The 27,575-nt window shown below is 44.4% G+C and overlaps 1 protein-coding gene across 1 annotated transcript in view; it reads right to left on the reverse strand.

Moving 5' to 3' along the window:
- CACNA2D2 (calcium voltage-gated channel auxiliary subunit alpha2delta 2) overlaps nt 1-27,575 on the reverse strand; it is a 211,114-nt gene that overhangs the window by 176,190 nt on the left and 7,349 nt on the right. Inside the window, exon 2 of the mRNA XM_083869774.1 lies at nt 12,748-12,829. Within this exon, the coding sequence (XP_083725900.1) occupies nt 12,748-12,829 (82 nt within the window). The remainder of the gene's footprint in view (nt 1-12,747; nt 12,830-27,575) is intronic.

Genomic DNA, 27,575 nt, shown 5'->3' on the forward strand with positions numbered 1-27,575 from the left:
TCAGCTGTGCTAATTAATTGCTTAAGGAGTTGTCACATCTCGGTGACGCAGAGCCAGCAGCCATCACCATCCCTCCCCTCCCCTCCCTGCCGCAGTCACATTACCTGCTCTTCTCAAGGACCTCCTAGGGCTGGCTCCCCATCTGGCCCCTCCAGTCTCCACACACCCTGCTCCACCTCTGCAAGCAGGAACTGAGAGGAGCCAAACCACAGCAACTCTTGTCCATCACTTCCCCATCTCTGTCACTCCCGACATTAGCAGGAGCCTTGGTCCCCTTGCAGTTTCTAACCACACTGACAGAGCTGGTGTCCCACCTCTGTCTGGCACTTGCAGCTACAGAGGACACACAAGGACATCAGGACCTTGTGCCTAACACATCCCATATTGTTTACTGCATTCAGAGTGTGCACCTGTACCCTACCCATATGAATCTTGTGGTGATGGACAACACAAAAAGGACCTGCTAAACTCCCATAAATCTATTGCAATAAGGTCCTGCAGGAGCTAACTCCCATTACATCATTTGTCTGTGAATCCTTTCCAATAAGCCCTTCCAGTGGCTCCAGTACTCTTTCCAGTCCACGAGGCTAGGATCTGTGATAACCTGATCCTACAGGCTGAAAGTATATGGCTTTCCTCGACTGATACCACTCCAGGGGATGCCCATGGACACCAAAAGACCTGTAAAAAGATTGCCTCATTAAGCAGGGCACAGTCCAGAAATCACATGCCACTTTACAGGCTGGCAAGACACCCTCTGTAAAACTAACCCCAACTCTATTTTGTGACTGCACCTGGGCAGTAACCAGCTTTTGTATAAAAATTACTCCCCTCACTTCCCAGCCCTGCCTCCAGAGCTGTGTGAAGAACAGTGGTGGTTATTTTTTAGAGGTGAATCAACACTAATTCAAACTTGATGGCAACTTAATGACTCCCATCAGCAGCTCTGCAAAGAGCAGAGCAGTGACCTCAAGCCAGTGGCTGACTGAAGGGCACCCGCACCCACATAATACACATATCCTGTATAAAGGGATCTTTTTTAGCACTGGGTATCAGCATATTTTTTAGAAAGGAATCAGTCTGTGACCAGTATGTTTGGAAGACAGGCCAGGCTCCTGGAAGAGTGAGGCTAGGAGATGGTTTCTGCTAGCAGCGTGCTTTCAGTCTGAGGTTTGCACTGAAGGTGTTACACCTAAAGCTGTGATGAAAAATCCTTCCTTAATACTGCACTGCAATACCAAGAGAAGGCTGATTCCTTATTAAGTTGTGGAAGCAGAGAGGTCAAGTCTAGAAGTGCTGAAAACCTGCAATTCCCTACCCTCCTTTGGGATGCCGCAGGTCAAGGTGAAGTACAATGGCAAGTACGTTTGCCCTGATGCTGCATTTGCTCTGTGGGTAAACAGAGACCATCTACTCCCTGGGCTGTCATTCTGGCATTTTTCATGACCACTAAACTCTCTTCTAAAAGAAAAATGAGGTTTTATTAGAAAGTCAGTAGACGATTCAAATGTCAGAGTGAAAAATCCAGAGGAAGGTTAAGGATTCTTTACTTTTTTATTTTTTTTTAATACAGCGGCACTGGAGGTGAGTGAACACCAGAGCGTTTTGATTTCCTGCCTGGTTTCAATAAATGTTGGACTCCCAGGCACCCAAGGGACTGCTGTGGTTTGTCAAAACCAATTAATTTTCTTCCACAGAATGCTTCAGGCACCTCAAAATGTCGTTCGAGAGCTAGCACACATCTAAGGAGGAGGGAAAGCTGGCAATCAACTGCTGCTTGGGCTCTGCATCAGGAGCACAGCCCTAAAAACTCACACCAACAGCAGAGCAAGGAGAGAGTGATGGCTTATCACTTCAGTCATGGGAGGGAGCTGAGGGCAGAGCCAAGGAGAAAACGCCATGTGTTGTAGGCCTTACGAATATAAACAAGAAGCTGCCACTTGTGAATCTTGCCAGAAATAAGTTTCCTAAGGGAGAATTCAAAGCTGAAAGTTTCCCTCTCTCACTTGCATTTTCTAGGATTCACTGCTCAGTGCTAGTAGATGTAGTTATGAGCCAGAAGAGACACACTGAACAGTTGTTATTAAGGAAGACATTTGGTAGATATGCCCTGGAGTCGGGATTCATAGGTTCCCTCCCCAGCTCTCCAATCAGACTCACTGTGCAGAACAAGGGTTTTCCTCATCCAAACCTCAATTTCCTATTTACAGAGCCAAACTTGGATGTTTTGCTTCTTTCCAGTATTGAGGTGTGAAAGTAAACTTGTTTGCAAGTAATTTTAATAATCAGCCGTGAAGTGCATTAGAGGTAAGCATGGTATTACCATGCTAGGATTTCTCTTTCAGTGAACACCAAGTCACTGGGCACTTCAGAACATCTTGGAGGTATCGTTTCTACTCAGAATTGGACATACCCAGTAGCAATGCTATGAATATTCCATGTATATACCCCACAGCACATTATTATCACTGAATGTTGGGTAACCATCTGTTGCTTCCTACAAAAGGCAAGGATGGGGATGGATGCTTTTCTTGTGTGCCAGCACTCTGCAAAAGGGGTGGAAGACAAAAGATAAGTTGAATTTTAAACTATTTGAGTTGACTGTGGAGTCACACGCAAATCCTGCTAGAGCAGGAAACAGGAAAACAGCTGATGTACCCAGCAAGCACTACAGTAAGGCCCAGCCTACTCATAATGCCCAAGGAAACTGGGAACCAAGGCTCCTTTAAAGATGCCAGGCCCCTAATCAGGTGTAGTGTCATCCTTGCTAGACCACTGACAGAAACAAGGAACTTCCAAAATTAAAAATGACAGCACACTGAGCAGTGACGTGAGCTTTATAGTGTAACAAATCTTAGAAGAACAAAGAATAAATCCACCTTTTTTTCTTTTTCTGTTCATGAACCACAGTATCTTCAATGACCTACTTGTTTTTAAAAGTAATCCAACATTTACCATTACAATCTTCTTTGCTCCTCAAGTCACATAAACCCCCTGCTGTCTCCTTCTTCTCTATTTACCTGGCCTTACAGTCACAGCAGGGAATTGAAAATCTGCTCCCTGCCTCCTAGCTACTAGCAAAGGCTTTGCTTGGGCATCCAACAGATGATAACTAATGCTACTGCTTAAACAATCCTTAGAGTGGCTCCTGACACAAGCGGACATTTAGATCCTGCCACCAGTCCAAGCCACATTAGCCAGGCATTTAGGAAACTGCCCTGATAGAAATAGCCATGCCTCTCATTCCCAGCATCTCTTCGCATCAGTAAATCTCATGTTTCATTCAGGCAGGATTTTTCTCAGTGCTCTTACTTACTAGTTAATATTTATACTATGGTCAGTGTCCAAAAAACATGACACCAATGGTTATAGTGGGTGCTGAACAAACACATACTAAATCTGTCTTGGATGCTTCCAGGTGTGAAAGGTCAGTTAGAAAAGGGAGAAAAGTCAATAAAATCTCAAGCCCAGTGAATAACTGAATCACAATGAGCAAGTCCAAATATAAATCTAAAATAATGAAAGAGAGAAATCATCCAAAATATATCAAAATAAAGAGGGAATGCCTTACATATATCAGTTGGCATCGATCAGCCCAAGAGCAACAGAAGAGGAAGGAGAATCCATAACCACTGGCATCACCTTCCTGCTATATTTCTTCCTTAGCCTGTTCACCTTCCTTCCCTCTGCTCTGGATAGGACCTCCCAAATCATGAGAGAACCTGGTTTATCCGTAAGACATAAAAGAGTGTGGAGCTTTTCAAGCTTATTGTATGCAGAATTGTCAAAGGAAGATGCACAGGATACAAGTGTTGGAAAGCTGCAGATCCTTGATGGTTACCAAGATCTGGAGTCTCTCGAGAGGCAGTTCCTCCAGAAGCAGAGCCATCTCTTTCAATAAAGCAACAGCAAACTACAGCTTTAACCAGAGCACAGATTCTCAGTCTTTAAGCAAAGCTCTCCAGTACTGAAGTCCAGTTGATCTGCTTACGAGGAAGGCAAGACTGATCTAATAACAGACTCCACTCTCTCTCCCTCCCTTACAATAATATCTTAACTGGAGATAATTAACAGGAAATAAATACCTATAAAACCGGCAGCATCATTGCAGGCCAATAGGTTGGCAGGGTGGGTGTTTGAAGTAAGGGGCCCATTCAAGTCCTTCACTTCAGATGTCAGAGGTGATCTGCAGTAATGAGGCACGATAAACGCTCTCACTTAACATGCAAAGTGCCCACTGCCATTTACCAGGCTGGAGCCACTGCTGGAACATAACAACCACAACTGTGCCCTTGAGAAATCACCTCCTCCCTGGCCTCCCCAACTGCCCAAGCCCTCCTGCATTTCTACATAGAGAACAAAGAAGATGTGACACATCTTTATTGCTTCCTCCACACAATAACCACAAGTATCTAACATCAGTGTTCTTCTTTAAACCTTCTATTATAACTGCATATTTCACTCCTCTGCAGTCCAGTGATGAATGGAAGTGATGGATCATCCACAAGAATGCCAGGATCCAGTATTGCTCAGTGCTTGCTTGACAAACCTATCAGGAAGAGAAATGCCAACTCCCCAGCCTGCAGCATTTCAAGTTGAAGGGGCACTTAAGGCCCATAAATAATATTTAAAAACATAGAATGGGAAAAATCTGAAACTGTGATGAAAAACATACATATTTTCTATATTTTGTTTCTTGATCAGTGATAGAGTTACATTTTTGGCTATCAGCTCTGCTCACAGGAGACTGAATTTCAGGCTATATCAATTCCCCTGTGAATGTAAAGGAAAAGAACCATCTGGAGAGAATAATAAAACAATTAACTTTCCATTAAAGAATAATCTATGTATGTTTTTAAGAAGGGAAACTTTAATGATCTCCACCTAATTATTCATGCTGCATTCTGGCAGAGTTGGTACGAATTTTGCCTTGCTTTATTTTTAAACACAGCCTGAAGTTAACAACTTCAACTGGAATGAACGTGGGGACCACACAGGCTCCTTCAGCCAAGGGCAGGGCAGCCTGGATGAGAGAGGCTTCCAGAAACATCAGCCAAGGTCTCATCCTTCCCATGGATTCATACGGCTGATGGCAACAGCATCAATTCAAAGAGTTTCACTGAATATTCATGAGGATTTTACAAACATGGTTGTTGACTGGCTGGGTATATCAGCCACATTTTTGGATGTGAAACGCAAAGCAGTGCACTCAGGAGATGCACACACCTGAACATCACTCTGTTGAATGCTGAGCTCATTTAACTTGTCACTGACAGCAATATAAATCAGAAATTACTCCATAAAAGTCAACAGCAATCCCCTCTGATTCTGCAAACTCACCAACTGGCTGCAAGTGTATTATCTTCACAAAGTAATTCTGTAAAGTGGAAAGGTTCAAAGGAAGGGCTTTAAGGACTATTACTCTGCCTGTTACCCTTCTAAGCACACCCTCTGCTATGGACCTGCTGGCTGTACCCACGATAGAGAACAGTCCAGGCTGCACCAAACCCTGGTTCTGCGGATCTGCCCAGCTTAACCACCTGCCTCAGTTTCCCAGTGGATAATACTAATGAGTCAGTAACTGTGGATGCCTGCACTTCATTCCAGTTTACACAGTGCTTTCCAGCTAAGGCTCTCAAACATTTGGAAAGGACCAAATATAGTTTAAGCTAAAATTAACTGGAACATAAATACCAGGATTCAGCCACTCAGATCACTCCTTTAGAACACCTACCTGCCACTCTGGGCTTTCCAGCATGAGAACTCAAACATTAAAGAGCTGGTAAATAGTGAGACAGTGTCCAGGCAATTATTTGCTACTATTTATTGACCAGCTGATTGAGATCAGACTCTGTGACACAGTGCAGGCATGTTTATCCCTCTCCCCTGCAAGCTGCTAAGTTTTATGATCTGAAAAAGTAATTAAAAAAAAAAAATATATATAACCCTGGCACACAAACTAGTCACACCTGAGTCCTGCTGGAAAAATCCCTGCCTCAGCTTTCAAACGTTGCAGAACATTTTCATTTGCAGCTTCTGCATAAACGGAACAAGTATTGAGCCTAAGAGTCTAAGGCATTTTAGCCTCTGAGACTTCTAGTCTGCTCTTTCCCTAGAACTATTAAAAGCCCATCTTTCTGCACTAAATACATATATACACACACACACAGATATATGCACACCCTGATGTCTCAGAGCAGGGCCCCTGCATCTGCCAGCAGGCTGCACACTGCATCGGCACAATGGCTCTGGTGCAGGATCTGCACCACCCACTGGAAAGGATTTAGTGAGGGGTGCTAACGTCACACACTGAGCAGCCACATACAGCTATAAATTATTCATACACATTACTCTAATTATGCAAATGTACTAAAAGCTGGAGCATATGTTTCCCTGACATCTCGCAGTACGGATGCAATATGGTTCTAGTAGAGAGAAAGAGTGAGAAGTGAGATGATGGATGTAAGGGGGCTAACAATGGCACACACCGGCCCAAGCAAGGGGTGCCAGAGGATCTCTTCCCAACCAAGCTGCTGCAAGCCTAAGGACATTTAAATGCTCCTCCTTAGTAATATAGTGTTGGCTTTGCACTCAGTGCTGAGCAGAGTGCTGAGGCTGCTGAACGGCCCAGGCAGATTAAAATAAACCCAAGCAGTTTGGAACAGGAATGTGTTTATCTGGCATCGCACACTTCCTCTTATCAAACATGAGGAGCAGGGGAGGGCACAGGGATGGTGTGCGGAAGCAGGCTGTGTGCATGCTGGTAGGAGAGGGGGAGGGAAAAGAGGAGAGGAAAGCAAGGATCAGACAGATTATGCATGAGCTTGGGAACCAAGGGCTGGGAGGTAGGCATCATCTCACTGGGGTACAGAGCCCGTACTTCTGGGCAGTCCCCAGATGGGGCACTAGCTGTTGGAAAACTCAGTAAGGTCCTTTCTCCCTGGCAGCATCTGGAAGAGGGCAGGCATTCAGAGCTGCTGTAGTATAAGAAGCTGACTTTGTGTGTTGCCCGAGCTTTGGGTTGAAATTCCTCTCAACTCTTTTGAGCACAGTGCAGCCACTGGGCATCACTCGTCTCTCATTCTGGGAGCTGGGGCTAACACCTCCGAAGGAAAAGGCCAGATGTATTCTGCTATGGTGTTTTGAGGATAGTACTGGATTGGATATCAGAAGATTAGGATCTTATTCCCAACTCTGCCATGCTGGGAATAAGGATCACATCACTGTGTTTCTGTGAATGCCCTGTCCATGTCAGAGCCCTTTGGAAGCAGACAGGCTTCTCAGACACTGTGTCCAGAGCATTGTGCAGGGTCTGGTTCTCTTGCATCCTTCATTTAAAATTCCATTAACACTTCTCAGATTCTCCAGCCCTACTGAATGACCAGCTGAGTGTTTCTATATCCAGAGAAAACAAAAGAACAAATTAAACATCATGTAATACCACAGTTACTTGGGAGATTTAGGCTAACTTATTATTATTCCAGTAGTTACCCAAGATCAAAAAAGTTGAACAGAAAACCTTGACAGCTCCTTTGATAAGAGCATGTCTCACCTCCTGGTGCTGGCATTAAAGAGGCTCTAGTTCTGTACCAGCAGTTTTGTAAGGGATGCACTCACAGAGCCACGTGAAACACTCAGTGCTGCAGAGACCCCATCACAGGAGGAGTGCTAGTGACTGCAGCACTACACAAGGCAGATGCCACTTCAGCTCTTCAGACCCAAGGCAAAACTCTGCTAGTATACTAGTTTCTTTTAATTCAAGTTCTTGTTTGTGCTCAATCACATTTCCTCACCTGCAGCTGCCTCAACTAAAGCATAGCCATGCTTTGAAAACAAGAGGGGATATATCAGAGAAGCAGCACTGAGCAGAGGCAGGCTGAGGCAGACAAAGATGGGGACACTTGCACACATCCTGGCCACTCTGTCCCAAGCCCTGGCCAGCAGGGTCCTTCCCTGTCAGGAAAACCCAGAGGAATTGACTGCAGCACTTCTGCCAGGCAGAGATGCCAAACTAGCAAAACAAAGTACAAGATAACAAGCAAGAATAGAAGACAGACATGAAAATCCACTGAAGTAAAATCAGATATTGATTACAAGGACCAAGCTGAGCCATTTCTGCTGTGTCACAATCAGCAAACTCCTTGGGGGGCTGCATCCCAAAGGGCACAGCAGGATTCTCCCTTTCCCCTGGGCCCATCCTCCTCCTCCTTTCTGTGCAGTCACACTTGTTGAGGACCAAGCACAGCTCAGGCAGAGCTCTGCCTGCCCACCTCAGCCAGCAGGCTGCTCCCCACATCCCACCCTGGGCTCACCCTTTACAGACTGAGTGGTTCCTCGTCACCAAGGCCAGCAGAATCCTTATCTCCCAGTCATACACCAGCAAGGCAGACCCAGACAATCTCTCTTGGCTTCCCTTGGCTGCCCAGAGGAAAGAGAAGAGGGTACAAAAGCAGCTTGACTGGCTGGAGAGGAGAGGCAGGCGTAGCTGAGGTCCAGCTCTGCTGCCCCACTAAAGCCCATCAGTGGCAGGGTAGGGCATGTCCAGGAGAGAATTTTATCCTGCTATGGAAACAGTCCTCAGGAAGGACAACCAGAGGGAAGAGAGAAGGGAAGAAGAGCAGGAAAGGAGGCTCAGCATTTACATCTCTTAGCTCTTGCCCCTCTTATTTGAAAGGCTTTGGCTTCCTCAGTAAGTGCCAGTGAGGAAACAAGGCCACGGGAGGCAGCCGGGGATAAGAAGTACTAGAGGAGGGGGAGGGGATGTTCTGACCAGCTCGCTCTTCACCTCAGGAGACACAGGATCAAACACAATTTAGGTAACAAGCCAGGGCAGATTTGAGCCTCAGCCCAGCTATCCAGAAAAGGAGTTTTAACACAACATCCAGGGGAGTTGTTCACTGAAGCACAAAAGCCAGCAGCACACACACAGCTCTGCTGCCATCGGTTCTGCCATGAGTGCCAGCACAGCAGGACACTGGGACCGGGCTGCACCAGCATGCAGGGAAATCTCTTGAGTACAGTCTACCCTGGAGCAGGATTTGCAGTATCTAGGCTGGAAACACAAAATATTAATTCATTTTTGACTAAAATCAATAACTTTTACTTGTGCCAAAACACTAGAAGAAATAGAAATGTAGCGTGGTGTAGCAAGAAATGTCAAAACAAAATATGTTTTTATTCTGCAAAGTGAAGAGTCCCCTGTAGCCACAAAGAAGTTGCTAACAGAGAAAAAAAGACCGGAAATCAGAGAGTTGTATTTTTAGTATAATATTTCTTATTCTAGAAATAATTATTTTAAGAATGTCAGTCTATTCAGCCAGCATTATAGGGTCCCACATATCATTGTGCCAGTCAGAGCTAAATTAGCAATGATTTGTGCTCTCAATTATCTCTGGTGAGCTGCAAGAGAGGGAGGCAAGGACAGGGAGGCAAAGCAACATGCCCTTATACAAGTGCTGGGATTTGTTTTGAGGCATGCCTGGAGGAACCAGCCAGCCAACAGGATGCTGCACCACAGACACCCCGAGGGCTGAGCACTGACTTCACCAGGCAGAGAATCATCTCAGCAAGGCCATGGTCCTCCATACAACCCTAAGCCCACAGTGTTCAATCATAGGGGTGGCCCACCACAGCCAGTCTGTGTGTCTAATGGGGACATTTGCACTTCAGTGTTTCCAAGGTCTGGAAAGCAGGAGAGGAGCAAGGCAGTGCCTCACAGCTGAAAGAGCCCTTGGCATGACTCCCTTTTACATCTCAGAGTTTCTCACTCTCCTGTAATTGCTCCAGAAAAATGGTCCCCTTGTGCAAAGGAGCATCTGCATGGTACAAGCATGGAAAATCTCTCCAGGGGATTGCCTTCCACCTGGCAGGACAGGAGGGAAGCAGGAGCATTTAACATTTAGTACCCCATCTCAAGGAAATGACTTAAGAGTTAAAACAAAAATCTTTCTGGAGTGGGCAGCACTCCAGGAAGATAAAATATTCAGCACCATTATGTTCCTGGATACCATATTTCTGACAATAAATTTCATGCCTCATATGCCATAACAGTTATGATTTCAGGCAATAACCAAAGAACAGATCCTCATCCTTTCACGGCAACCCAAGGAAAAAAAAATAATTAAATAAACCTGGCAAATCTCAGAGGAGGGTAATTTTTTATTATTATTTGGTTTGTCACTTCGGTAGTCAGCCTGGAAAGCGAAGATTTATTTCTGGCATGGACCCACCTCCAGTGCTTACAGCTTCATAGTCCCATGAGAGCTGGCAGTGGAGCCCACCACCTCACAACAGACCCTGCCAAGTTAAGAAGGACCAGTTCTGTCTTTGATGACACTGGAGCACTTTCCCCCCGCCACTGGAGCACTTTTCTAATATCACTATAGAAGTCACAATGAACCAGAAGTCCCCTCTGCTGATATGTCCCAGGCCAACAAGGCAAGCCCAAAGAACATCTGCAACTTTTAGCAAAAAACAGGCTCTACTTGTCTCATTTTTCTTTATCCTTCCTACCCCACACGAGTGTACTCTTGCTTAATGATCAACCTTCCTGTGAAGTCCCAGTGGGTGGAATTAGCTTCTAGCTACATGATGTTTCAGCTCCCACAGCTCCTCAGGGGCTCTCCTTCCCCCTGTGCCTGCTTGCTTTCTAAATTTTGAGTGTGGTTGCAACAAAATGTGGACTTTTTAAAATTTAACTTTTAAAATCCATGTCTCCAAGTAGGTTACAGTGCCACTTTACCACATTAGACAGCTCTCATACTGTAACCCTGATGAACCTGTGTGCAACGGGTGGGTGAGGACTCCCTGCGGGTACAGCTCTGAGCTCTTCAGGGTGAAGCACTCCATGCCATTTTCCATCAGTTAAGCTGTGCTAGTGTGCACTAGCAAGCAAATGTGGTTCTTAAGTATCTTCCACTTGATATTGCATATACGAATCAAACCTGAACTCCACATCCCGAGTTCTCCCCTAGAGATCAGCAGACTGCCTCCACCAGCCCTTTCTGGTGTTCAAACAGCTGCACACTGTAGCTCATTTCTTGGCTTCAGCTGGTTTTTGCATTTACTAGATACAATAATTAGCTTCCTCCCTTCACAAGAAGATTCCAAAACACATTTCAAAAAAAACCCTTCAATCCCTCTGTAGTCAGTTTATCCAGTATTAATCCATTGAAGTACTGTATTACGTTCTACCAGAAGAATTAAACAGGAAAAGTGGGAAGCTCTCTTACCTGTAATTGACTGACTGGCCAATAGGAGTCAAGTGCTGGCAAATTGGAGGTGTAATTTCTCTTTAATTATGGCATTAAAAAATTACATGATATACCTATTCAATATGCAAAGGAGTAAAATCAAAGCTAATAGGAAAAAATTGTAAGAGAAGACATGGACAAAAAATGTAGTAGTGATCCTTTTGTTTTTTGTGACTGTCTCTGCTGAAGAGAATGCTGGCTGCCGCACTGTTCTATTGCCTGGAAAATATCCCCAGCTCTGAGTCAGAGACCCTGCCAACATGCAAAACTGCATTGCACAAATGCATGGCTACATTCAGAAATATCTGCTGAAACCCAAGTGGGTGTATATGCTTTTCATGCTGCACATGAAGTTTGTATCAATCCACCTGAAGTTCAGTTGAAATGAATGTACACAAAGCCCAGATACACCATTCTAGAGCTCAAATATGAACACAAATGAATGGATGAACCATGAAGAGTTTTGCAAGCCTTCAGGTAATCTCATTTCAAAATGCATTTAAAAGAAAATAGTGTGACCTCTGTGTTTAGACAATGGATTACAACCAACAGTATAAAATATCAGCAGTTCTGTTTAAGCCAATATAGCTACTAGTGCAAGACAGGCAGTAGGAGTCCCATAAAGTATTGGCATCTGAGAAGAACATGTTACTGTCACCAGAAAACACAAATACACCCATGCTTTTTTTTTTTTCTGGGGTAACATATTTATCACTCCAGAGAAGCCTGTTTTCTTTAGATTAACACTGTAACTGTTATCCCAAATTGCTCCATTTCAAACCAGCCAGTCAGCACAAGAGTGTGGGCAAGGGGAAACAGGGTTTTACAGGGAAAGGGAAACAGGGGAGGTTTCAAAGGCTGTTTGGTCCCAAACCTAATAAACCTCGATGAAGCTGTTCTGTAAGTGCCCTAACCCAACCCAGAGCACTGCTACCAGGAGAAGAGCAGGTCTGGCTTCTGCAGCCTCTGCATCCTGGTGCTTATTCAGGGAGCAGGAGGCAGATGCCAGCATCAGAAACTGAATTTTGTTTTCTGGCACTTGGAAACAGTAGCCAAACAACAATTACAGTTTTACCTGCAATGTGTATTTAAAAACAAGGTGCTTCCAATGGCTAGCAAAATTATCCTTTCAGCATTTCCTGCTTTGTCAACACAAGTTTAAATTTAAAACACAAATCAAACTACCTTCAGTCTCTGGAGGAAGGGTTAGTTGAATTTAATATTTTTTAGTGTGTCATATAGGAAAAACCCCAGAGATGCATGCTCAGATAGCAGTGACATGCAGCCCCAGAGACAGACAGATACAAACCACACTCACTCCCACATACTTGATGCATCTGACTGCCCAGGAACCAGGAGCACAGCCAGCCATGACCCTGCATATGGAGTGAGCTGAGAGGATGACTGAGTGCAGGTGTTCACACAGGTGATTTCTGCAGATGACAACATTCATTGCCACAAGAAAGGCAGCACAGGTAAAAGAAGGACAGCTTACCTTTCTGAGCTGCTGGACTCCACCAAATATCCTCATCACTCCATCAATCTCCTGCTCCAGCCTCCTGGCCCAGTACTGCATACTGCAAGAGATGGAGAGAAAGAGAGAAAGAGAAAGGGAGAGAAAGAGAGAGAAAGAGTCAGAGTCCTGACACTGAGTAGATAAGCAAGGGACTGAAGGGAGAGGGAGGAAATCAGTGCCTCAGCTAAGTTCACTGCTCTCTCTCTGCAGCACCAAGTGCAGGGCAGAGTACCAGGAACACACCACTTTGAGAATTACAGCTGGGTCAGGTTATAAACTTCAAGACTTCAAAATTTATGCACAAGGCACCACAGAGAGAAGAGGGGAGAAAGAAGCACAAAAAAACCCTACAAGGCTTGAGGCTTTATTTTCTGCTTATATAAACATCTGCAGTAGATAATTATTTAAGCCCAGAGTGATTAACAAGGTCGGAGTGCTGTGGAGTACAGAAAACAGCTTTATTGCTTCAGCAGGGCTCTGTGGCAGAGAGCAAACCCCGAGCCATGGGAGGGCCAAAGGTGTCTTGTCCTGCTGCAGCAATGGATTATCACTGCAGCACCAGGGGAGAGACCTGGGCACAGGCAGGGGCCAAGCACAGAGCAGCGAGTACCCAAGGGCTCAGCTGCTCTGCACTTTGAGCAAAGCCCAACCTGTGCCAGGTGCAGGCTCTGCCAGGCTCTCTGAGGGCAGAGCTGCCTCCCCAGGCAGCAGGAAGGGCTGGGAGCTGCCATGGCACCTCCTTCATCCTGAGCCCTGGACACAGGGAGCTGGCTGCCAGGCCTTCCAACAGGCACTGCACCTTTCCATACCCTCAGCCACATGGATTTCTGCTTACAGCAATAATACCAAGTTCAAAACAACAACAAATAAACCCTCTGCTAAATCCACAGAACTTGATAATTCTTGTTCTTTTAATGAGATTTCCTGGCTTCAGCCACTGCCCAGGCAAATGTCAAATCTCCTGTCTGACCTGGAAAAGCAGTACTCAATTGCCTCTGCACCACTTGGCACTGCCTCCTGTGCTTTTTTCACAGCAACATTTCTCTATGTATGCCACAAAAAGGAGGGAAGGAGCAGAAGGAGTAGAAGGCAAGGCCAGCAGCAGGGCAAAGTGCTGGTGAGAGGGAGAAAAACAGCTCGAGGAGGTTGCACTTTCATTAGGTTCATCAAATTATTTCATTCTGCATGCAAAGAGACATACCCCAGGCATCCCAAACAGTCCCCACCCCGCCAACCCCCAAACTATGGAGGGGATCTCCCAGAGATCAAGGAGCAAAGAAACCAAACTATTTTTCAGCTGAGCACTGGAAGACTGAATTACACAGCACAGCCCAAGAGCTGGGCAGAATTATCAAAGCAAAAAGATGCTCTGAGTTGAGGAGCAGAGTAGAGCTGAAGCATCACTTTTGAGGGGCGAGGGACCAGCAGGGCAGAGGGAAGGGCTGGCAGACACACCTGTGTTACTCAGAGAAAATTTGTGCCCGTCAGTAACATACAAGGCTGTGGATGAAGATTTAATTGTGCATGTCAAGCCTTCTCAGTTTTCCAATGTAACTTATGCTAGTTCCCATCTTCCTGCAGAGGCAACACTGTCTCTTGTCCCCTGGAAGTGTGGCTGGGGATGGGAAATCTAGGAAATGAGTGATCAGCAAGCCCCCTATTCTGACAGAGGAGCCTTCAGTGGGGCTGCCAGTGTGAAGGTACCAGGTCACAAAAAGAGCTGAGGGGGGTTGGGTTTGAGGGGTTTTGTTTCTTTTCCTTTTCCAGTCAAACATTTTATCAAAGATATATTCAGGTTACCCAAGTACAAAAGTTACCCACAAATCTTCTGAAGCATTTTCACCAAAATATATCTATTTTTACAAGGCATTCATTTTTTAAAAAGCCGTGAAAAACCAAAACTGAATTTATTTTTCCCCTCCTCCAGTTTGTCCAGTGAACTGAAAAAAATCAATTATATGCTCATACTCAGCCACAGGTGTGAGAAACCCCACTGAGCACTTATGGAGCTGACACTTTTCCTTAACTTCTAGTTCTGTACAAGATCCTCAATTTCAGTGACACCTGCCTGTGTCAGCTCTCACCAGGAACACTTACACCACCACAGCAAGGGAAAATTACCTCCCATCTTGAGCTGTATCCATCAACATTAACAAGTGCTCATATCCACTTAAATGTCATGTATGGCCAAGCCTTCAGAAAGGATTAGTTACAGAGGAAGACAGAGGCATCAATATTACTCTCTTGGCATATGCAAAAGAGACACTGAGTACTCACTTGAGCTGGGATTTACAATTAATTTAAATTTAGTCAGCAGATTCGTTTAAAAAAAGTTTTTTTAACTTATTCCACCCCCTGCCTCCCCCCCAAGAAGTACTACTACTTTAGAGAAAAGTCACTGGATTTTTCATTCATGAAAAAAGCTGCAATTCCCTTTAATTGTGCAGTCTTATGATACCTGACTGTCAGTCTTACAGACAGTTTCCCAAAGAGTCCAGCTAAGCCTTGTGACATCAATATTAAAAACAAATGAATACATGTATTACATTATCAAATAAAAAGGACAGCAATTTGGCTCACCTGACACCAGGTTTCTAGATTTTAAAAAAATAATAGCAGAAGCAGCTTCTCTTTTTAGGGTGTAGTATGGCTATCCAAGAGCTTTTGCTAGTGGTAGTAATTTTTTTTTTATACCCAGCACATTCCTCACTCACATCAAAGCACTGGCAGAACTCTTGTCTGACCCATTGCTATGTCCCTCTACCCTGGTAATGTCCAAGACAAGTCTGCAGAGTGGGCCACATCCCAAAATTTGGAAGTTTTATCTCAGTTGCCATATACTGGGTCGAAAGTTACCATTAAAAAAAAAAAAAAAAAAACAAAAAACAAACAAAAAAAAAACACCAAAAAGCCATGAAACTAATGCACTTAAAATTTTATGTAAGATGACTGTAGCAAGGCTGCAGAGGGTAAGGAAACTGCTAGCCCATGATGAACATGGAGATTTCTGTGTGCAGCGAGTCTTCTATGGAAGCTGTAAGCAATAAGACATGACAGTCATTACATTCCTGGGCCATTACTGCACACCTCAGGTGCATTACAGGGCTTGAGGAGTGATAACTCCTCCAAACACGCTGCCAGGAGTGCCCTGCTGCTCTTGTGAAATGTCATTTACAAATAAAGCATAAAGAACACAGCTGATGCACTGGCTGGGAATCCACTGGCATGGCTGTGGTGGTGCTCAAAGAAAGGCACCAGGCTCCTTTATGAGCCATGTGCACAGTCCCCTCCTAAAACCAAGCACCACTTTGGTGTGTGCTGGAATGAGAAAACATGGGCCAGGAGAAAACCTTGGAGCTCAAGAATTTGTGATGGCCCTTAATAGCTCTGTGCCTGCAGGAACTGCATGGAAAGAGCCTGGCAGCCCCACTGCCCCTGGCAGTGACATGCCCAGCACTTCTCACTTGTCTCAGCTGGCTCTCCCATTGCTGAGGAGTCTCCATGGGATTCTCCCAACCCAACAACTCTACAACTGTCATATACACATTCAGGATATCCATAAAAAACGTTCAGTATTGAAAAAGTGGTTGTTTGCTTCACCTGTATATATTACAGCCTCCAGTGCAACATGCAAGGGAGGTAACTGACTTTTGAAAACACACCACAACTTAACACTGCCTCTCCAAAGAAAACTACAAAAATGTTAATTAATTACATAATTTGCATATTTGATTTTTCTTAAAGATGATATGAAGCAGGCTTAAAAAGAAAAGCAGATATTCAAAACTATTTACTGTGTCAAGCAGAACATCAGGAGGCAAATCACTGCTATTGCAGTTGGGGCCAAGAAGCAAGGCATCCCAAGTGTCCCACTCCTGCTCACTGGACACCTGTGCCTTGCCACTGGTCACAGTGGGCCTTTTTTAGGATTAGGGCCTGTTCAGGTCACCCAAGCAGTTGTAGACACTTCCATGCACATTCATGTTGGTGTCTGAGACTACACTACTGCTCCAGCTGTGTAGCTTCAGAAGAAAATGATAATTGCCTGGAAAGACAGGAGACAGGCTGTGCTTGGCCCGCATCCTCCCACACTTGTGCACACATCAGATGGCAGCCTGAGTCCTGGTCTTCTGTAGAGAAACTCACAGAGAAGCAACCATGCACTGCCAGCCTGTGGCCAGCACCAGGGACATGCCACAGCAGCTCAGCCCAAGGTCACTCTGTCTCTTGGTGGCTCTGGGTACATGGGACAGACCCCTCAGGGGCTGCATGACACGTCCTCATGGCTAACCTAGGGTGGGCAAGGCAGTGACACAAACCGCTAATGAATATAAGCCTCATTGCAAAGCCTCACAAAAGCACTGGGAAAAGAGAAGCAAGAGGAAAGAAAATTAGTTTTCTGCTTGAGGATATTTTTTCCTTAAATGAAGCCTTAGGAGAGTGCTTGTTTGGCCATGAACAGAAGAGAATGTTAGAAAAAAACCCCAAACAAACAGGAGATTTGGTCCTTTTCTTTTGCTCCCTTCCTGGCCCCAAAATTAAGAGAGAGTCACAGAAACATAAAAGCACAAGAGGAGAAACTACTTGCTAAGTGGATCTACTTAAGCCCCAAAGCTTATTGGGTTCTACACAGAGTGTGTTCTGAACAAGTGTCTACACTTCACGCAGTGTGTTCAGCCAAGAATGCTTCACCCTGATTCATACGCTTTGGTTCAGTGCCCAAATATTGCTATTTAATAAGGTTATTAATTACTGTGTTGTCTAATTTTTGCTGTGCAGGAACTTCTTATAATTGGCTTATTCCTTCAAGATGCTTAATCCTTTAACTGTAATAGCGTGTGTCAGTGCACACACGTGTGTGTGTGCAGGATATGCCCCCTCTGAGCTCTCTTACATACCTGGGCTGTAAAAACCCCACGTGAGCCAGTATGTACCCATCAAGGAAAAACAAGTTGCTTTATTTTACCCTGAAGACACAACTTAGAGAGAACACCTGTTTCCTTCCAAATAACTTACTGACCATGCTTCCAGACATTATCAAGCCTCCCACATTGTCATTTTATGACTGTGTTTTAATTTAAAGTATGTGCCCAGGTGTTTATATAAAGGAAGGATGGGAAAAAATGCCTGCTGGACTAGTCTTTTCTTAATATTTATCAAGACATTATTCACCTCTACCATCTGGTCTTCCCTGTAATAAGAAAGCATCTTTGACATTATTATAAGGGGGAAGGACAGGACAAATGAATATTAGAAGTATATCCTAAGGAAAATCTTTTAAGAAACATGAAAGGGTAAGTCTGTCTATACTCACCTCTTCCACAGTGTTATTTTGTTCTTCTAAATTCAAACACTAACCTTCTGGGTCTGTTTCTGTGTCCTATCTTATGCATATCTTTTCCATTTTTTGCAGCAGGCTATGTCTTGCAAAAAACTGCACCTAAAAAAACCTCCAAGTACCAAACCTCCACCAGATCCATCTTGATCCCAGTTTGACACCCCAACAAGTATTAAAATATAATTAAAAGGGTAACTGTGGAGTTTTCTCAGCCTGCGGGATAGATAAAGCTGGGTGAGGAGAAAATAAGTCTGAGGGGAAAATTACACCAAAAAAAATTATGTTTCATTAACAGCTCTTGAGCATGAGTATTTCTTTAGATAGCTGTGAGAAAACCAACAGTAATCACCAACCTGTCACCAGTGACATTTAGGACAATAGGAAAATTGTTCCTTAAATATACTTTCTCTATCAAAAACCAGAAGCACTACCCATTCAAGGTCTAAGTCCACCTGAGAAGAGAACAGGCAGCAGCTGTTCAGTCACAGATATGCAGGATGGCAGGGGTTTCAGGAACTCCTCTTCCACCATTACTTGCACTAAGACATCTAAATACCTGAACCCTCTGCATGAAGAGTTGTCTAATCTGTTCTTTAAATTCTCTGCTGAAGGTGAGTCCAAGATCACCACAGTACCTCTTCCCAGTTTAATTTTTCAGCTTGTGGTAAAAAAGTTCCCTTCTTATTCACCCTAAATCTCAGTTCCCTCTTTCCACACATCCCACCTACACCTGACAATGAAAAAATCTTACAACAAGCTCCCAAGAACTGGAAGATGATTATTCTGTTGCATCCTTTTGAGTAGTAAAATAAATAGAAAGGCAAACTTAGCTTTTCACAGCTTTCTCTATTTTGCATTGTTTTCTAACTATTTCATTCTTTTTGTTGCCCTGCTCTGGATTCTCTACAGTTTGCCTGTCTCTCCAAAGGCTCATGCCAAAAAGTGAGGTCAGGTACTCCAACAGAAGCCAAACCTAGTGCTGTATGAGAAGACATCACCTCCCCAGTCCTGTCCAAGAACCTACTGAACACTGCAGAATAAATGTGCCCTTCTGTTATGACAGCACTTTGTTGACTCAAAGTGATCCACAATAACTCTTGAGATCTTTTGTGCCACGCTGCTACCCAGAAGGATGTTCTTTATTCTGTATTTATACATTTCATTTCTCCTTCATAAGTGCAGTACTTTGCATTTGTTTTCACTGAATTTCATTTTGCTGACATCCAGCTCGCCGTTCAATTTTTCTAGATAATTTTGAATTCTGGTAATGCCTTTCAAAGTACATCCAACCCTTCCTAGCTCAGTGTCACCTGCAAATTTTATAAGCATATTTCCCATTCCATTGCTTAAGTTATTAATGAAACTATTGAATAAAAGCAGGTCCAGGGCAGATCCCTGCAGGACCCCATTTGAAATGCCCTTCCAGTATGACAAAGAGCCACAATAACTATTCTTTGAGAGCTGTGTGTCCAGTTGAAATATCTTGAATTTCAAACTTTACAAAGAGCTGATTTGGAGTATTTGATATGCAAAGGAGCTGGAGGCCAGAGGATAATGCAGTGAATAATTTAAAGCCTAGGAGTAGATTTGAGGAAAATCTCAGTCTGTTGGTGGATGATTTGCCCACAGACAGAGAAGAAGCCACTGCATGTGTGAGCTGGTACATTTGCCTGGCAGTGCTGTGAAAGGCCCCACACAGGCACCAATTTCTTCTGACCAAACACATGCACAACCTCTCACTGATACAGCAATGAAAAGAACAAATGGCAAAGCAAGCACAGCAAGTATTTTTTGCAGACCACAGGGCAGAGGTTAGCTCTTCTCCAAAAGGCCCTTCCAGCCTTGAGCCCAGTACCTGATTCCAGGACTGTAACAAAACAAGCCAAAGGCAACGGCTGGTCAGCACTGGAGCAACACTGGTGATACCAGCAGTATCCTACCCAAAACAATTAACTGGTTTTTCTCAGAGCCCAAGCTAACATAATGCTTTAGGGTCCCTGCTTTTTTGAAAACTCTGCTCTCAGTTTACATCTGGGAACTCTGTTTCCATGGCACACTTGCTGATGCACATCAGGAGCAAGAGAAGCCCATGGCTTCTTTGCACCATCTTCACACTCTCCTCGCACAGGATTAGAACTGGGCTCCTTATCTCAAAGCCTGTCACAAATCTAGACTTGAAACACAATGAATTAATAAATAAGTGAATAGGTGTCAGTTTTATGGAGCACACTACCTGCGTAAATTTCACCCAATGCAGCCACTTGTCATTTTCAGCACCCCTTGAGACCCCAATGGCTGATAACTCTTGCACGTCACTTTGCAACCCATTATACAGATGAAGTTTTATGATAAATCCTCCCTCCTCTCTGACTCCTGTTTTACAGATGCAATCTGAGTCGAGGCTAAAGAGATCCCATCCCCCACGGCAAAGATAAGGTTACAGAGGGTAGGGCTTAGTAAGGATTTTGCAAGCTGCATGAATTATTAAAGTCCTTTATGATATAATGACAGACATATCAGGTTATTTGTTTATTCTGTGTATAATTCATGACTCTCTCAGGAACTCGACAGAAGTAAGATCGCTTGTTGCATCTTCTTGTTCATTACAGTAAATCCTCATCACCAGATGGAAGGCTGAACCACCCCTGAAGACAAAACAGCCACAACTTACAGGACCTGCACTTGGGGTTGGAGATGAGAGAGCTCTTTACACACCCTGGAGAAACAGTGAAGCTGTCATTTGAGTACATCAGGCTGGATGGCTGAAAGGTGACAGTCCAGGTAGTGCTTCTGTTTCATGCCACCAGAACACTATCCACTAAAGCATATGCAAACAACTTTATGATTACAGGCTCTGAGTTTCCCTGTGCTCCTCTATCACTGCTGAGCAACAGTAGGACCATCCAAGCTGATGCAGGCTTTTATAAGACTTTGGGATAGTTGGCAACCATGACCTCCTGGCTACTCAAATAGTGTGATACTGGACAAAGCAAAGAATTCCCCTTGTTTGGGTCATTTTTGTAGAGGCTGGTCAAGATATGGGGCAAAGCATGATAAAGAAGTGCCACATCTTGATGGCTGGAACTGAGTTTTGAATACATACATTGTAGTCATCTCTTATTTCCTAAGCATGCTGCTCAAAGGGGATGGAGATGAGATGCTGCAGCAGGAAAACAGGAAATGAAGGACTGACTGGAGCCCCTGGCATGAAAGAGTTTCTCAATGTGCTCTTGTTCACTCAAGACTCTCCAATCCTGTGATGCTCCTACTGCCAGGAAGAGTGTTACTACTATGGGGAGTTGCAGCAAAACAAAGGCGGCCAAACTGCAAACAGCAAAATGTAAACTCTTACCAGCCACTTGGCACCAGAGGACGGCTTTCAGCATCCACCCTGACCACGGCAGATTTCAGCTGATCAGAAACAAACTCAGCACAAATGATCGATCTGATCTCTTAAGCCAGGAGTTTGGTAGAGACTACTGACTAGTCAGAACTCTGCTGAATTTCTGTCAACAGCTTCCCTCCTTAGCAAGGAAAGATGTCATTAAACTCTGCCACAAAGACCTCCTGCTACAAGAAGCTATTTAGGGGCATCTATTGTCATTGCTTCAGCCTCAAACCATGTCAGTCCAAGTCTCCTGGGGTTTCTGGAGTAGCTTCTCATAGCACCATATGTAACATTCTGCAGGGGTTTCTCGGCATCACTGTCACTGGATGTCTATCTAGTTAAACCCCCCACCTTAAACAAGCCCTCTCCACACCATCCCCCCACCTGAGAGTTCCTGGCTCCTAAGAGAGCATTGTAATCATTGTTATTATAAAGCACTTAGCGATGCTCATTTATTGCATCTCTCACCAGCCAAACACCCAGAACCCTGTTATTTCAAATGCAGTTGCCTTCATTTACAGAAGCTCTTCATTGTATTGGTCCCTTTCAGCAATAAAAGAAAAAAGGGGTGGGGGTGGAGAGCATTAAAAATAATAAATAGCAGTTTACTGCATTTTATGCCATTACCTCACTACTTTGTGATACACATCTAAAAGCTGGTTTTAAGACCTTTTCCCGCTGTAAGGTGGCATCCAGACAAGCTCTGAAGCAGACAGAATGGAAGCATGAAGCCCAGTTCAGTTTTGTCCCAGTACTGCTGCATCACCCAGAGCATAACAGCAACAGGGACGAAGCTGCCAACTTCAACAGGTCACCTCCCCTCTCCATCTCCCCATCCAACTGGGATAAAGACCGCTCCCTCCAAAGGGAAAAATCATCTACATATCACTCTGAAAAGTCATACAAGTCTGTTCCTCTGAAAAGGATAAATATCTATACAAATGGAGGTGCCTGAAGCACACTGGGATACTCAGAAGGTGCTACAGGATTTGCTGTACATGGAAAGGATGGCTGATCTGTCAGGCTCAGTTTCCCCATCTCCAGCCACAGCCAGATTTTCACAATGAAAAGAATTCACCTCCTGTCCTAGAGGACCCCATGAAAGGAAGATCAACAGTAAACTGTCAAATCCTCCTAACACGTCCAACAAAAATATTTTCCGTCTTTTTCAGGAGGGGAGAATGGAGCTACAGAGGTGAAGCGGTGGTCTCAAACCCAGGCAGACTTTTGGGAGCAGAGTCAAAACCGCAACTCAATCTCCTGATGCTAACTTTGATGTCTTGGAAGACATCACTAGAACACCAAAGCAGGAAACTCACACACCTGTGGGTACCCCAAAGCAGGTTTGCTCCCAGCCCTCACACACAATATGCTCACATGTAACTGGAATTGAGGATTACACAATCATTCTCTTTTCTGCTTTTCTACAAGAGCATCGACATTAAACTCAAAATCTCCTGACATCCCAACACCCCATGAATAGAATGTGTTGGACACTTTCCTGTAAGAGAGAAAAATCCCAGTCTCTAATGTGGTCTCCTCAATGGGGCCCGTGACATCACCAGCCTCTTTCTGTTCAGAATAATGACTTCTTCCACACGCCAAGAGATTTGAAATTACCTGTGAAATATATTTCCCTAGGCACAGGCTCAAGAAGCATGTAAATTACCCAGCTTAATGGCCTCCAGAATTTCTCTCCAAGACACATATAGAGAGCAGGAAATGTTCAGATGATATCTCAGATTCTGTCCAAGGGGTTAAATGTCCAAGGAATGATCAGGAGATACTGCCCTACAGCTTGCCCAGTAACTGGTCCCACTGGTGAGCATTTGCCACAAGGAGGCAATAAGCACAAGATCCAATTCTAAATGAGTGCCTCATCAGCACAAAAATACAATTTTAAAGAGAGCATTTCTTGGGAAAGGTGCCTAACCATAAATTACATGGCACAAAGAGCCAACATAGGGCTTATGCAGCAGGAGGCGCCCATTTAATTTGGAGAAGTCCAGTGCTGAGCACTCAGCATCAAGGCCTCTTGCCCTCTGACTGCATAGAGAACAGCACTGCCCAAGCTTTGATGTTCAGGCATTTGCCAGAGATCAGTGTCCTTCAGAGAAGCTTTTCATCCACAAGGACAGTTCCCATCCTCCCAACACCAAAGAAAGGGACAGACACTTTCCCTGGAGTCCAAATCTTCCTGCCTCTGTTTTCTGTTCTTGCATCTGAATCTGATGTATTGTTAGTACATAGTAGAACAAACATTTATCACACAACTAAGAGCATGGATTCGTTTAAAGGAACAGAGGAGGAGGACTTCTGTGATCTGGTTGCATTTCCTGCTCCACCACTGACTTACTGGAGTCTCTGAAGCCTTATTTTCAGCAGCAAAAGGAGCAATAGGGGAATGCAAGTGTTTTTACAAAGCCACAACAAGGAGTGGAAGAGGAAGAGCAGGACAAGATGTTCACAGTGCAGTGGGGAGGGGGTGGGAGGGGGGACAGTCCCAAGGGCATCATGAAAGAATTACCTGTCTCCCCAGGGAACCAGCCTGAGGCACACACACTCTGCTCCTGATGCTCGCCAAGAATGACAGGTTGGTCACCTTTTAACACACAGTGTTAGGAAGTAGGCCAGAAGGTCAACTGGGGATAAGAAAACACCTGGAAAATTGGCCTGGCAATTGAAAAATGGGCCACATTCCTCAGTGTAAACCTCCTCAGAGCAAAGGTGTAAGACAAGGTCTTTGCTGAGATTCTTTTAAAGTGAGAACCTGCCCTCATTCTCAGCCACAACTATCATGCTAGCCCACATACTGCCAGAAGCTGTGGTATCACAGCAAGATTAACGCAGAAGCAATTTTAACAAACAGCAATTTCCAGGCTAATTTCCTCACTCACAAGCATGCCACTGAGGGCTGAAGTCCGTCTGGACCTCTCACGGCTATCTGTGCTCAGGATTAACTATACATCACTGCCAGTAATGCAAGCACCCTGCTACTCAGAAACTATTAGAAGATAAATATTAAACCTCAATATCAGAGCAGTAGAAAAAAAAATGAGAAAGAGGAATGTCATTGTAATAAATACTGTAACCAAGCCAAATGAGGAAGCGAGGTTAGTTTCATGTGGAAAATTAGACACAAAAAATACAATATACTTGGAATAGTCCTTGCTTTGGTCGTGGGATCTGGACTTTTGTGCAATGAACCTCACAAACTTCAGAGCAGTTCAACAAACTGCAATTCAGTCCTAGAGATTGGCAGTTGCAGGATGAAACAGGGCTCTGGCCACCAATTCCACCCTGAAGCACCAGGCCTGCACATGAATCCTTCATGTAACATGGGTTGTTACATAGAGAAACTGCAGGTCCACACATTACTTGTGGCCCCAACACAAGCCTCAGGTAATGCAGCTGAAGCATCTCACCTGCAGCCCAAGCAGGTCCCATTTCACCACACTGCAATCATTCTGGTATTTCTCCATAAGAAGGACAGGTACATTTACTACACCTTTCCTTTCTGCAGCTGTTTGGTGTTCTCTGAAAACAACTTCACGTACAAGAGCCCTCATGTTATCCAGTGAGATCTGAGAACAACAGGAATGGTACAAACACAGCAATAAGCAGATTTAACTAAGAATGAAAGTTAAGTATTATGCTGGCTACAGTAAAAACATTGTATTTTTTTTTCCTGGCAACCTGCTTTTCCACCAGCCAGCTGTGACTCCAGAGAACAGGACTGGGGTCTGGCAGCCACTCCCAAATGGAAAGGTAACTGGCCATGCACTCAGCTGCCTGAGTCCCCAAATAAGTGACATTTATTAAGAGGCCCTTATGAAATAAAAAATGCAAGGCTGCTTTCAGCACACATAATCCCATTCATAAACTGCACAAACAAGCAGTGCTTTCAGCACAAGGATTCACTTGGAGTGGCATCAAGAGGAGAAGGGCAGAAAAGATTCCCACATAGCAGTGTTGCCAGAGGCAGTGCTCCATGCAGAGCACCAGCCTTGGGATGCATCCTCACCTCTGGCTTGGTAACACTGCCTGCTCAAGGAAAACCCAGCGAGGCTGGCGTGACCAGGCTGCAAGAGGGGAAAAGGTAAGAGGAAGCTCAGCAATGACAGTGCTGAAGTGAGACCTCATGCCAAAATGTGGCTGTCAGAGCCCTTTCATATCCAGTTGCTCTGTCCTCATGTCTGGGCAGGGAGCACAGGGAAGCAGGGGGAAACTGAGGGTGTAAATTCACCTGGGGAAGGAGCCACTTCACATGAAAAAGAGCCCCAAGCATCTAGCAGACAGCTGAGGTGAGACAGAGCTGATTGGATTTTTCTCTACAGTAAAGACTAGATCAGAACAAATAAACAGAGGAGCAAGTGACACAGAAGGGTTCAGTTTAGCCTTAAGATGATGGGTGAAAAGGTGGTATTGATGTCAGAAATGCCAACACAACGTTTTTGCTGCTGGGTCAAACAGGCGGGCAGGTGCTAAATGGGGTTACTTAGAAACTGAGACCAAAGCATCACCAGACAGGAGATGTGTTACCTGCATTTCTTTTCTCCACCTCACCATAAAAATCCCTCCAGAAGCAACAACAAGCACCACCATATTTAAAAGTTAAAAGACAAAGGCCTGAAAGTTACCCTGGGCATAATCCCACGAGCATCATTACATCAGGGATGAATTTGTCACAGCATCTTGAAAATTTTCTTGACAATTTAGCTTTTAAATCTACATAGCAGAGTACAGCACACAGGACTTGACAACAGCAATTTCTTCTGCATTGTAACAAGCCTAACATCAGGCATGGCTCAATCAGAAATCCCACAGCATGCAGCCAAGGAGGGGCATGAGAGCATCCCTATGCACAGAGAGGGTCCCTTTTGGTCTGTGCTCTTGGAAGTGCTGTTATTCTGTAGGATGCAAAATAATGTCATCTGTCTGGTCACTGATCAACAATTATTAAGACTTTCCAGCCAACAAAAACAGAATAAATAAAAAAAATAAGAGCTGCATGAAGAGAAAAATACTGATTATTTTTCGTACTCATGTAATCTACCCTCCTTCCCAGAGCAGGCAGGGGAGGAGGGGAAAGCAGAGGAATGCCCACAAAGCTTTGACGCATGCCTAGCTCACTGTCCTGAAACCCTTTTCAGCTTGCAGGCCTTGAATAATTAAAGGCTTTTTCTTCCACTCTTTTCTTCCCCTGGTGTGCACAACACACTGATGCAGGAAGTTAACTTTCACCTGGGCAAGGGGCATCCCTCTCCTTGCAGAGGTACTGGAAGCACATGAGCCCACACAATGCTTCCCACACACTCTGATCCCAAGAATGTGACACTACAGTGAACACTCAGCAGAGACCTCTAATTTACAAGACTACCTGAGACATGAGGAAATGGCACTTCGGCTCCTTCTGGGTCTGCTGAGTTCGTTATGAGGCAATAAAAAGACGTTCAACCACTCAGAGCCCAGAATCTGACTCAATATGCAACACCTGATAAAGTTGAACATTAGGTTCTTTGCTTGGCTTAAGTCTGTCTCTATTTTGGTGTTCGTGTTACAGCTGCCAAAAAATCTGCCTGTAAAACCCACTATACATTAGAAATGCAAACAAAGCACTGCATTCATGACCCTCCCTGTTTCATACTGTAGAGAAAGTGTTTATTATCCACAATAGGGAGATATTACATGAAAATTAATAGATGTGAGAATTCAAATACAAGAATATCTCTGGTTCAACAAATTACATCACTGAGAGCTTTATATATTTCTGAAGGGTAAATAGCTTATACAAGGTTAGCTCTGAAAATGATTTAGATATATGCCCCTTGTTTTGCTTTCCTGTTCAGAGAATGAATGTGAACTCAGACTTTAGATATGAGATTCTTCTGGACTGCAGAATATTAAGTGCCCAGTGGAGAAGAAACAGAGCCTGACAGCAAACTGGCAGCTCGTGACAAAAGTTTCAGGACCCAGCTCTGTTATGATTTGAGAGGCATTGGTATTTATAAGGAGAATCATATACCTCATTTTTCACTTCAGTGGAGATGGATACAATACTTTCCCAATTCTTTCTGCCAA

The sequence above is a fragment of the Zosterops lateralis genome (genome assembly GCF_965231275.1).
Source record: "Zosterops lateralis genome assembly, chromosome: 11".
NCBI classification, from domain to species: domain Eukaryota; kingdom Metazoa; phylum Chordata; class Aves; order Passeriformes; family Zosteropidae; genus Zosterops; species Zosterops lateralis.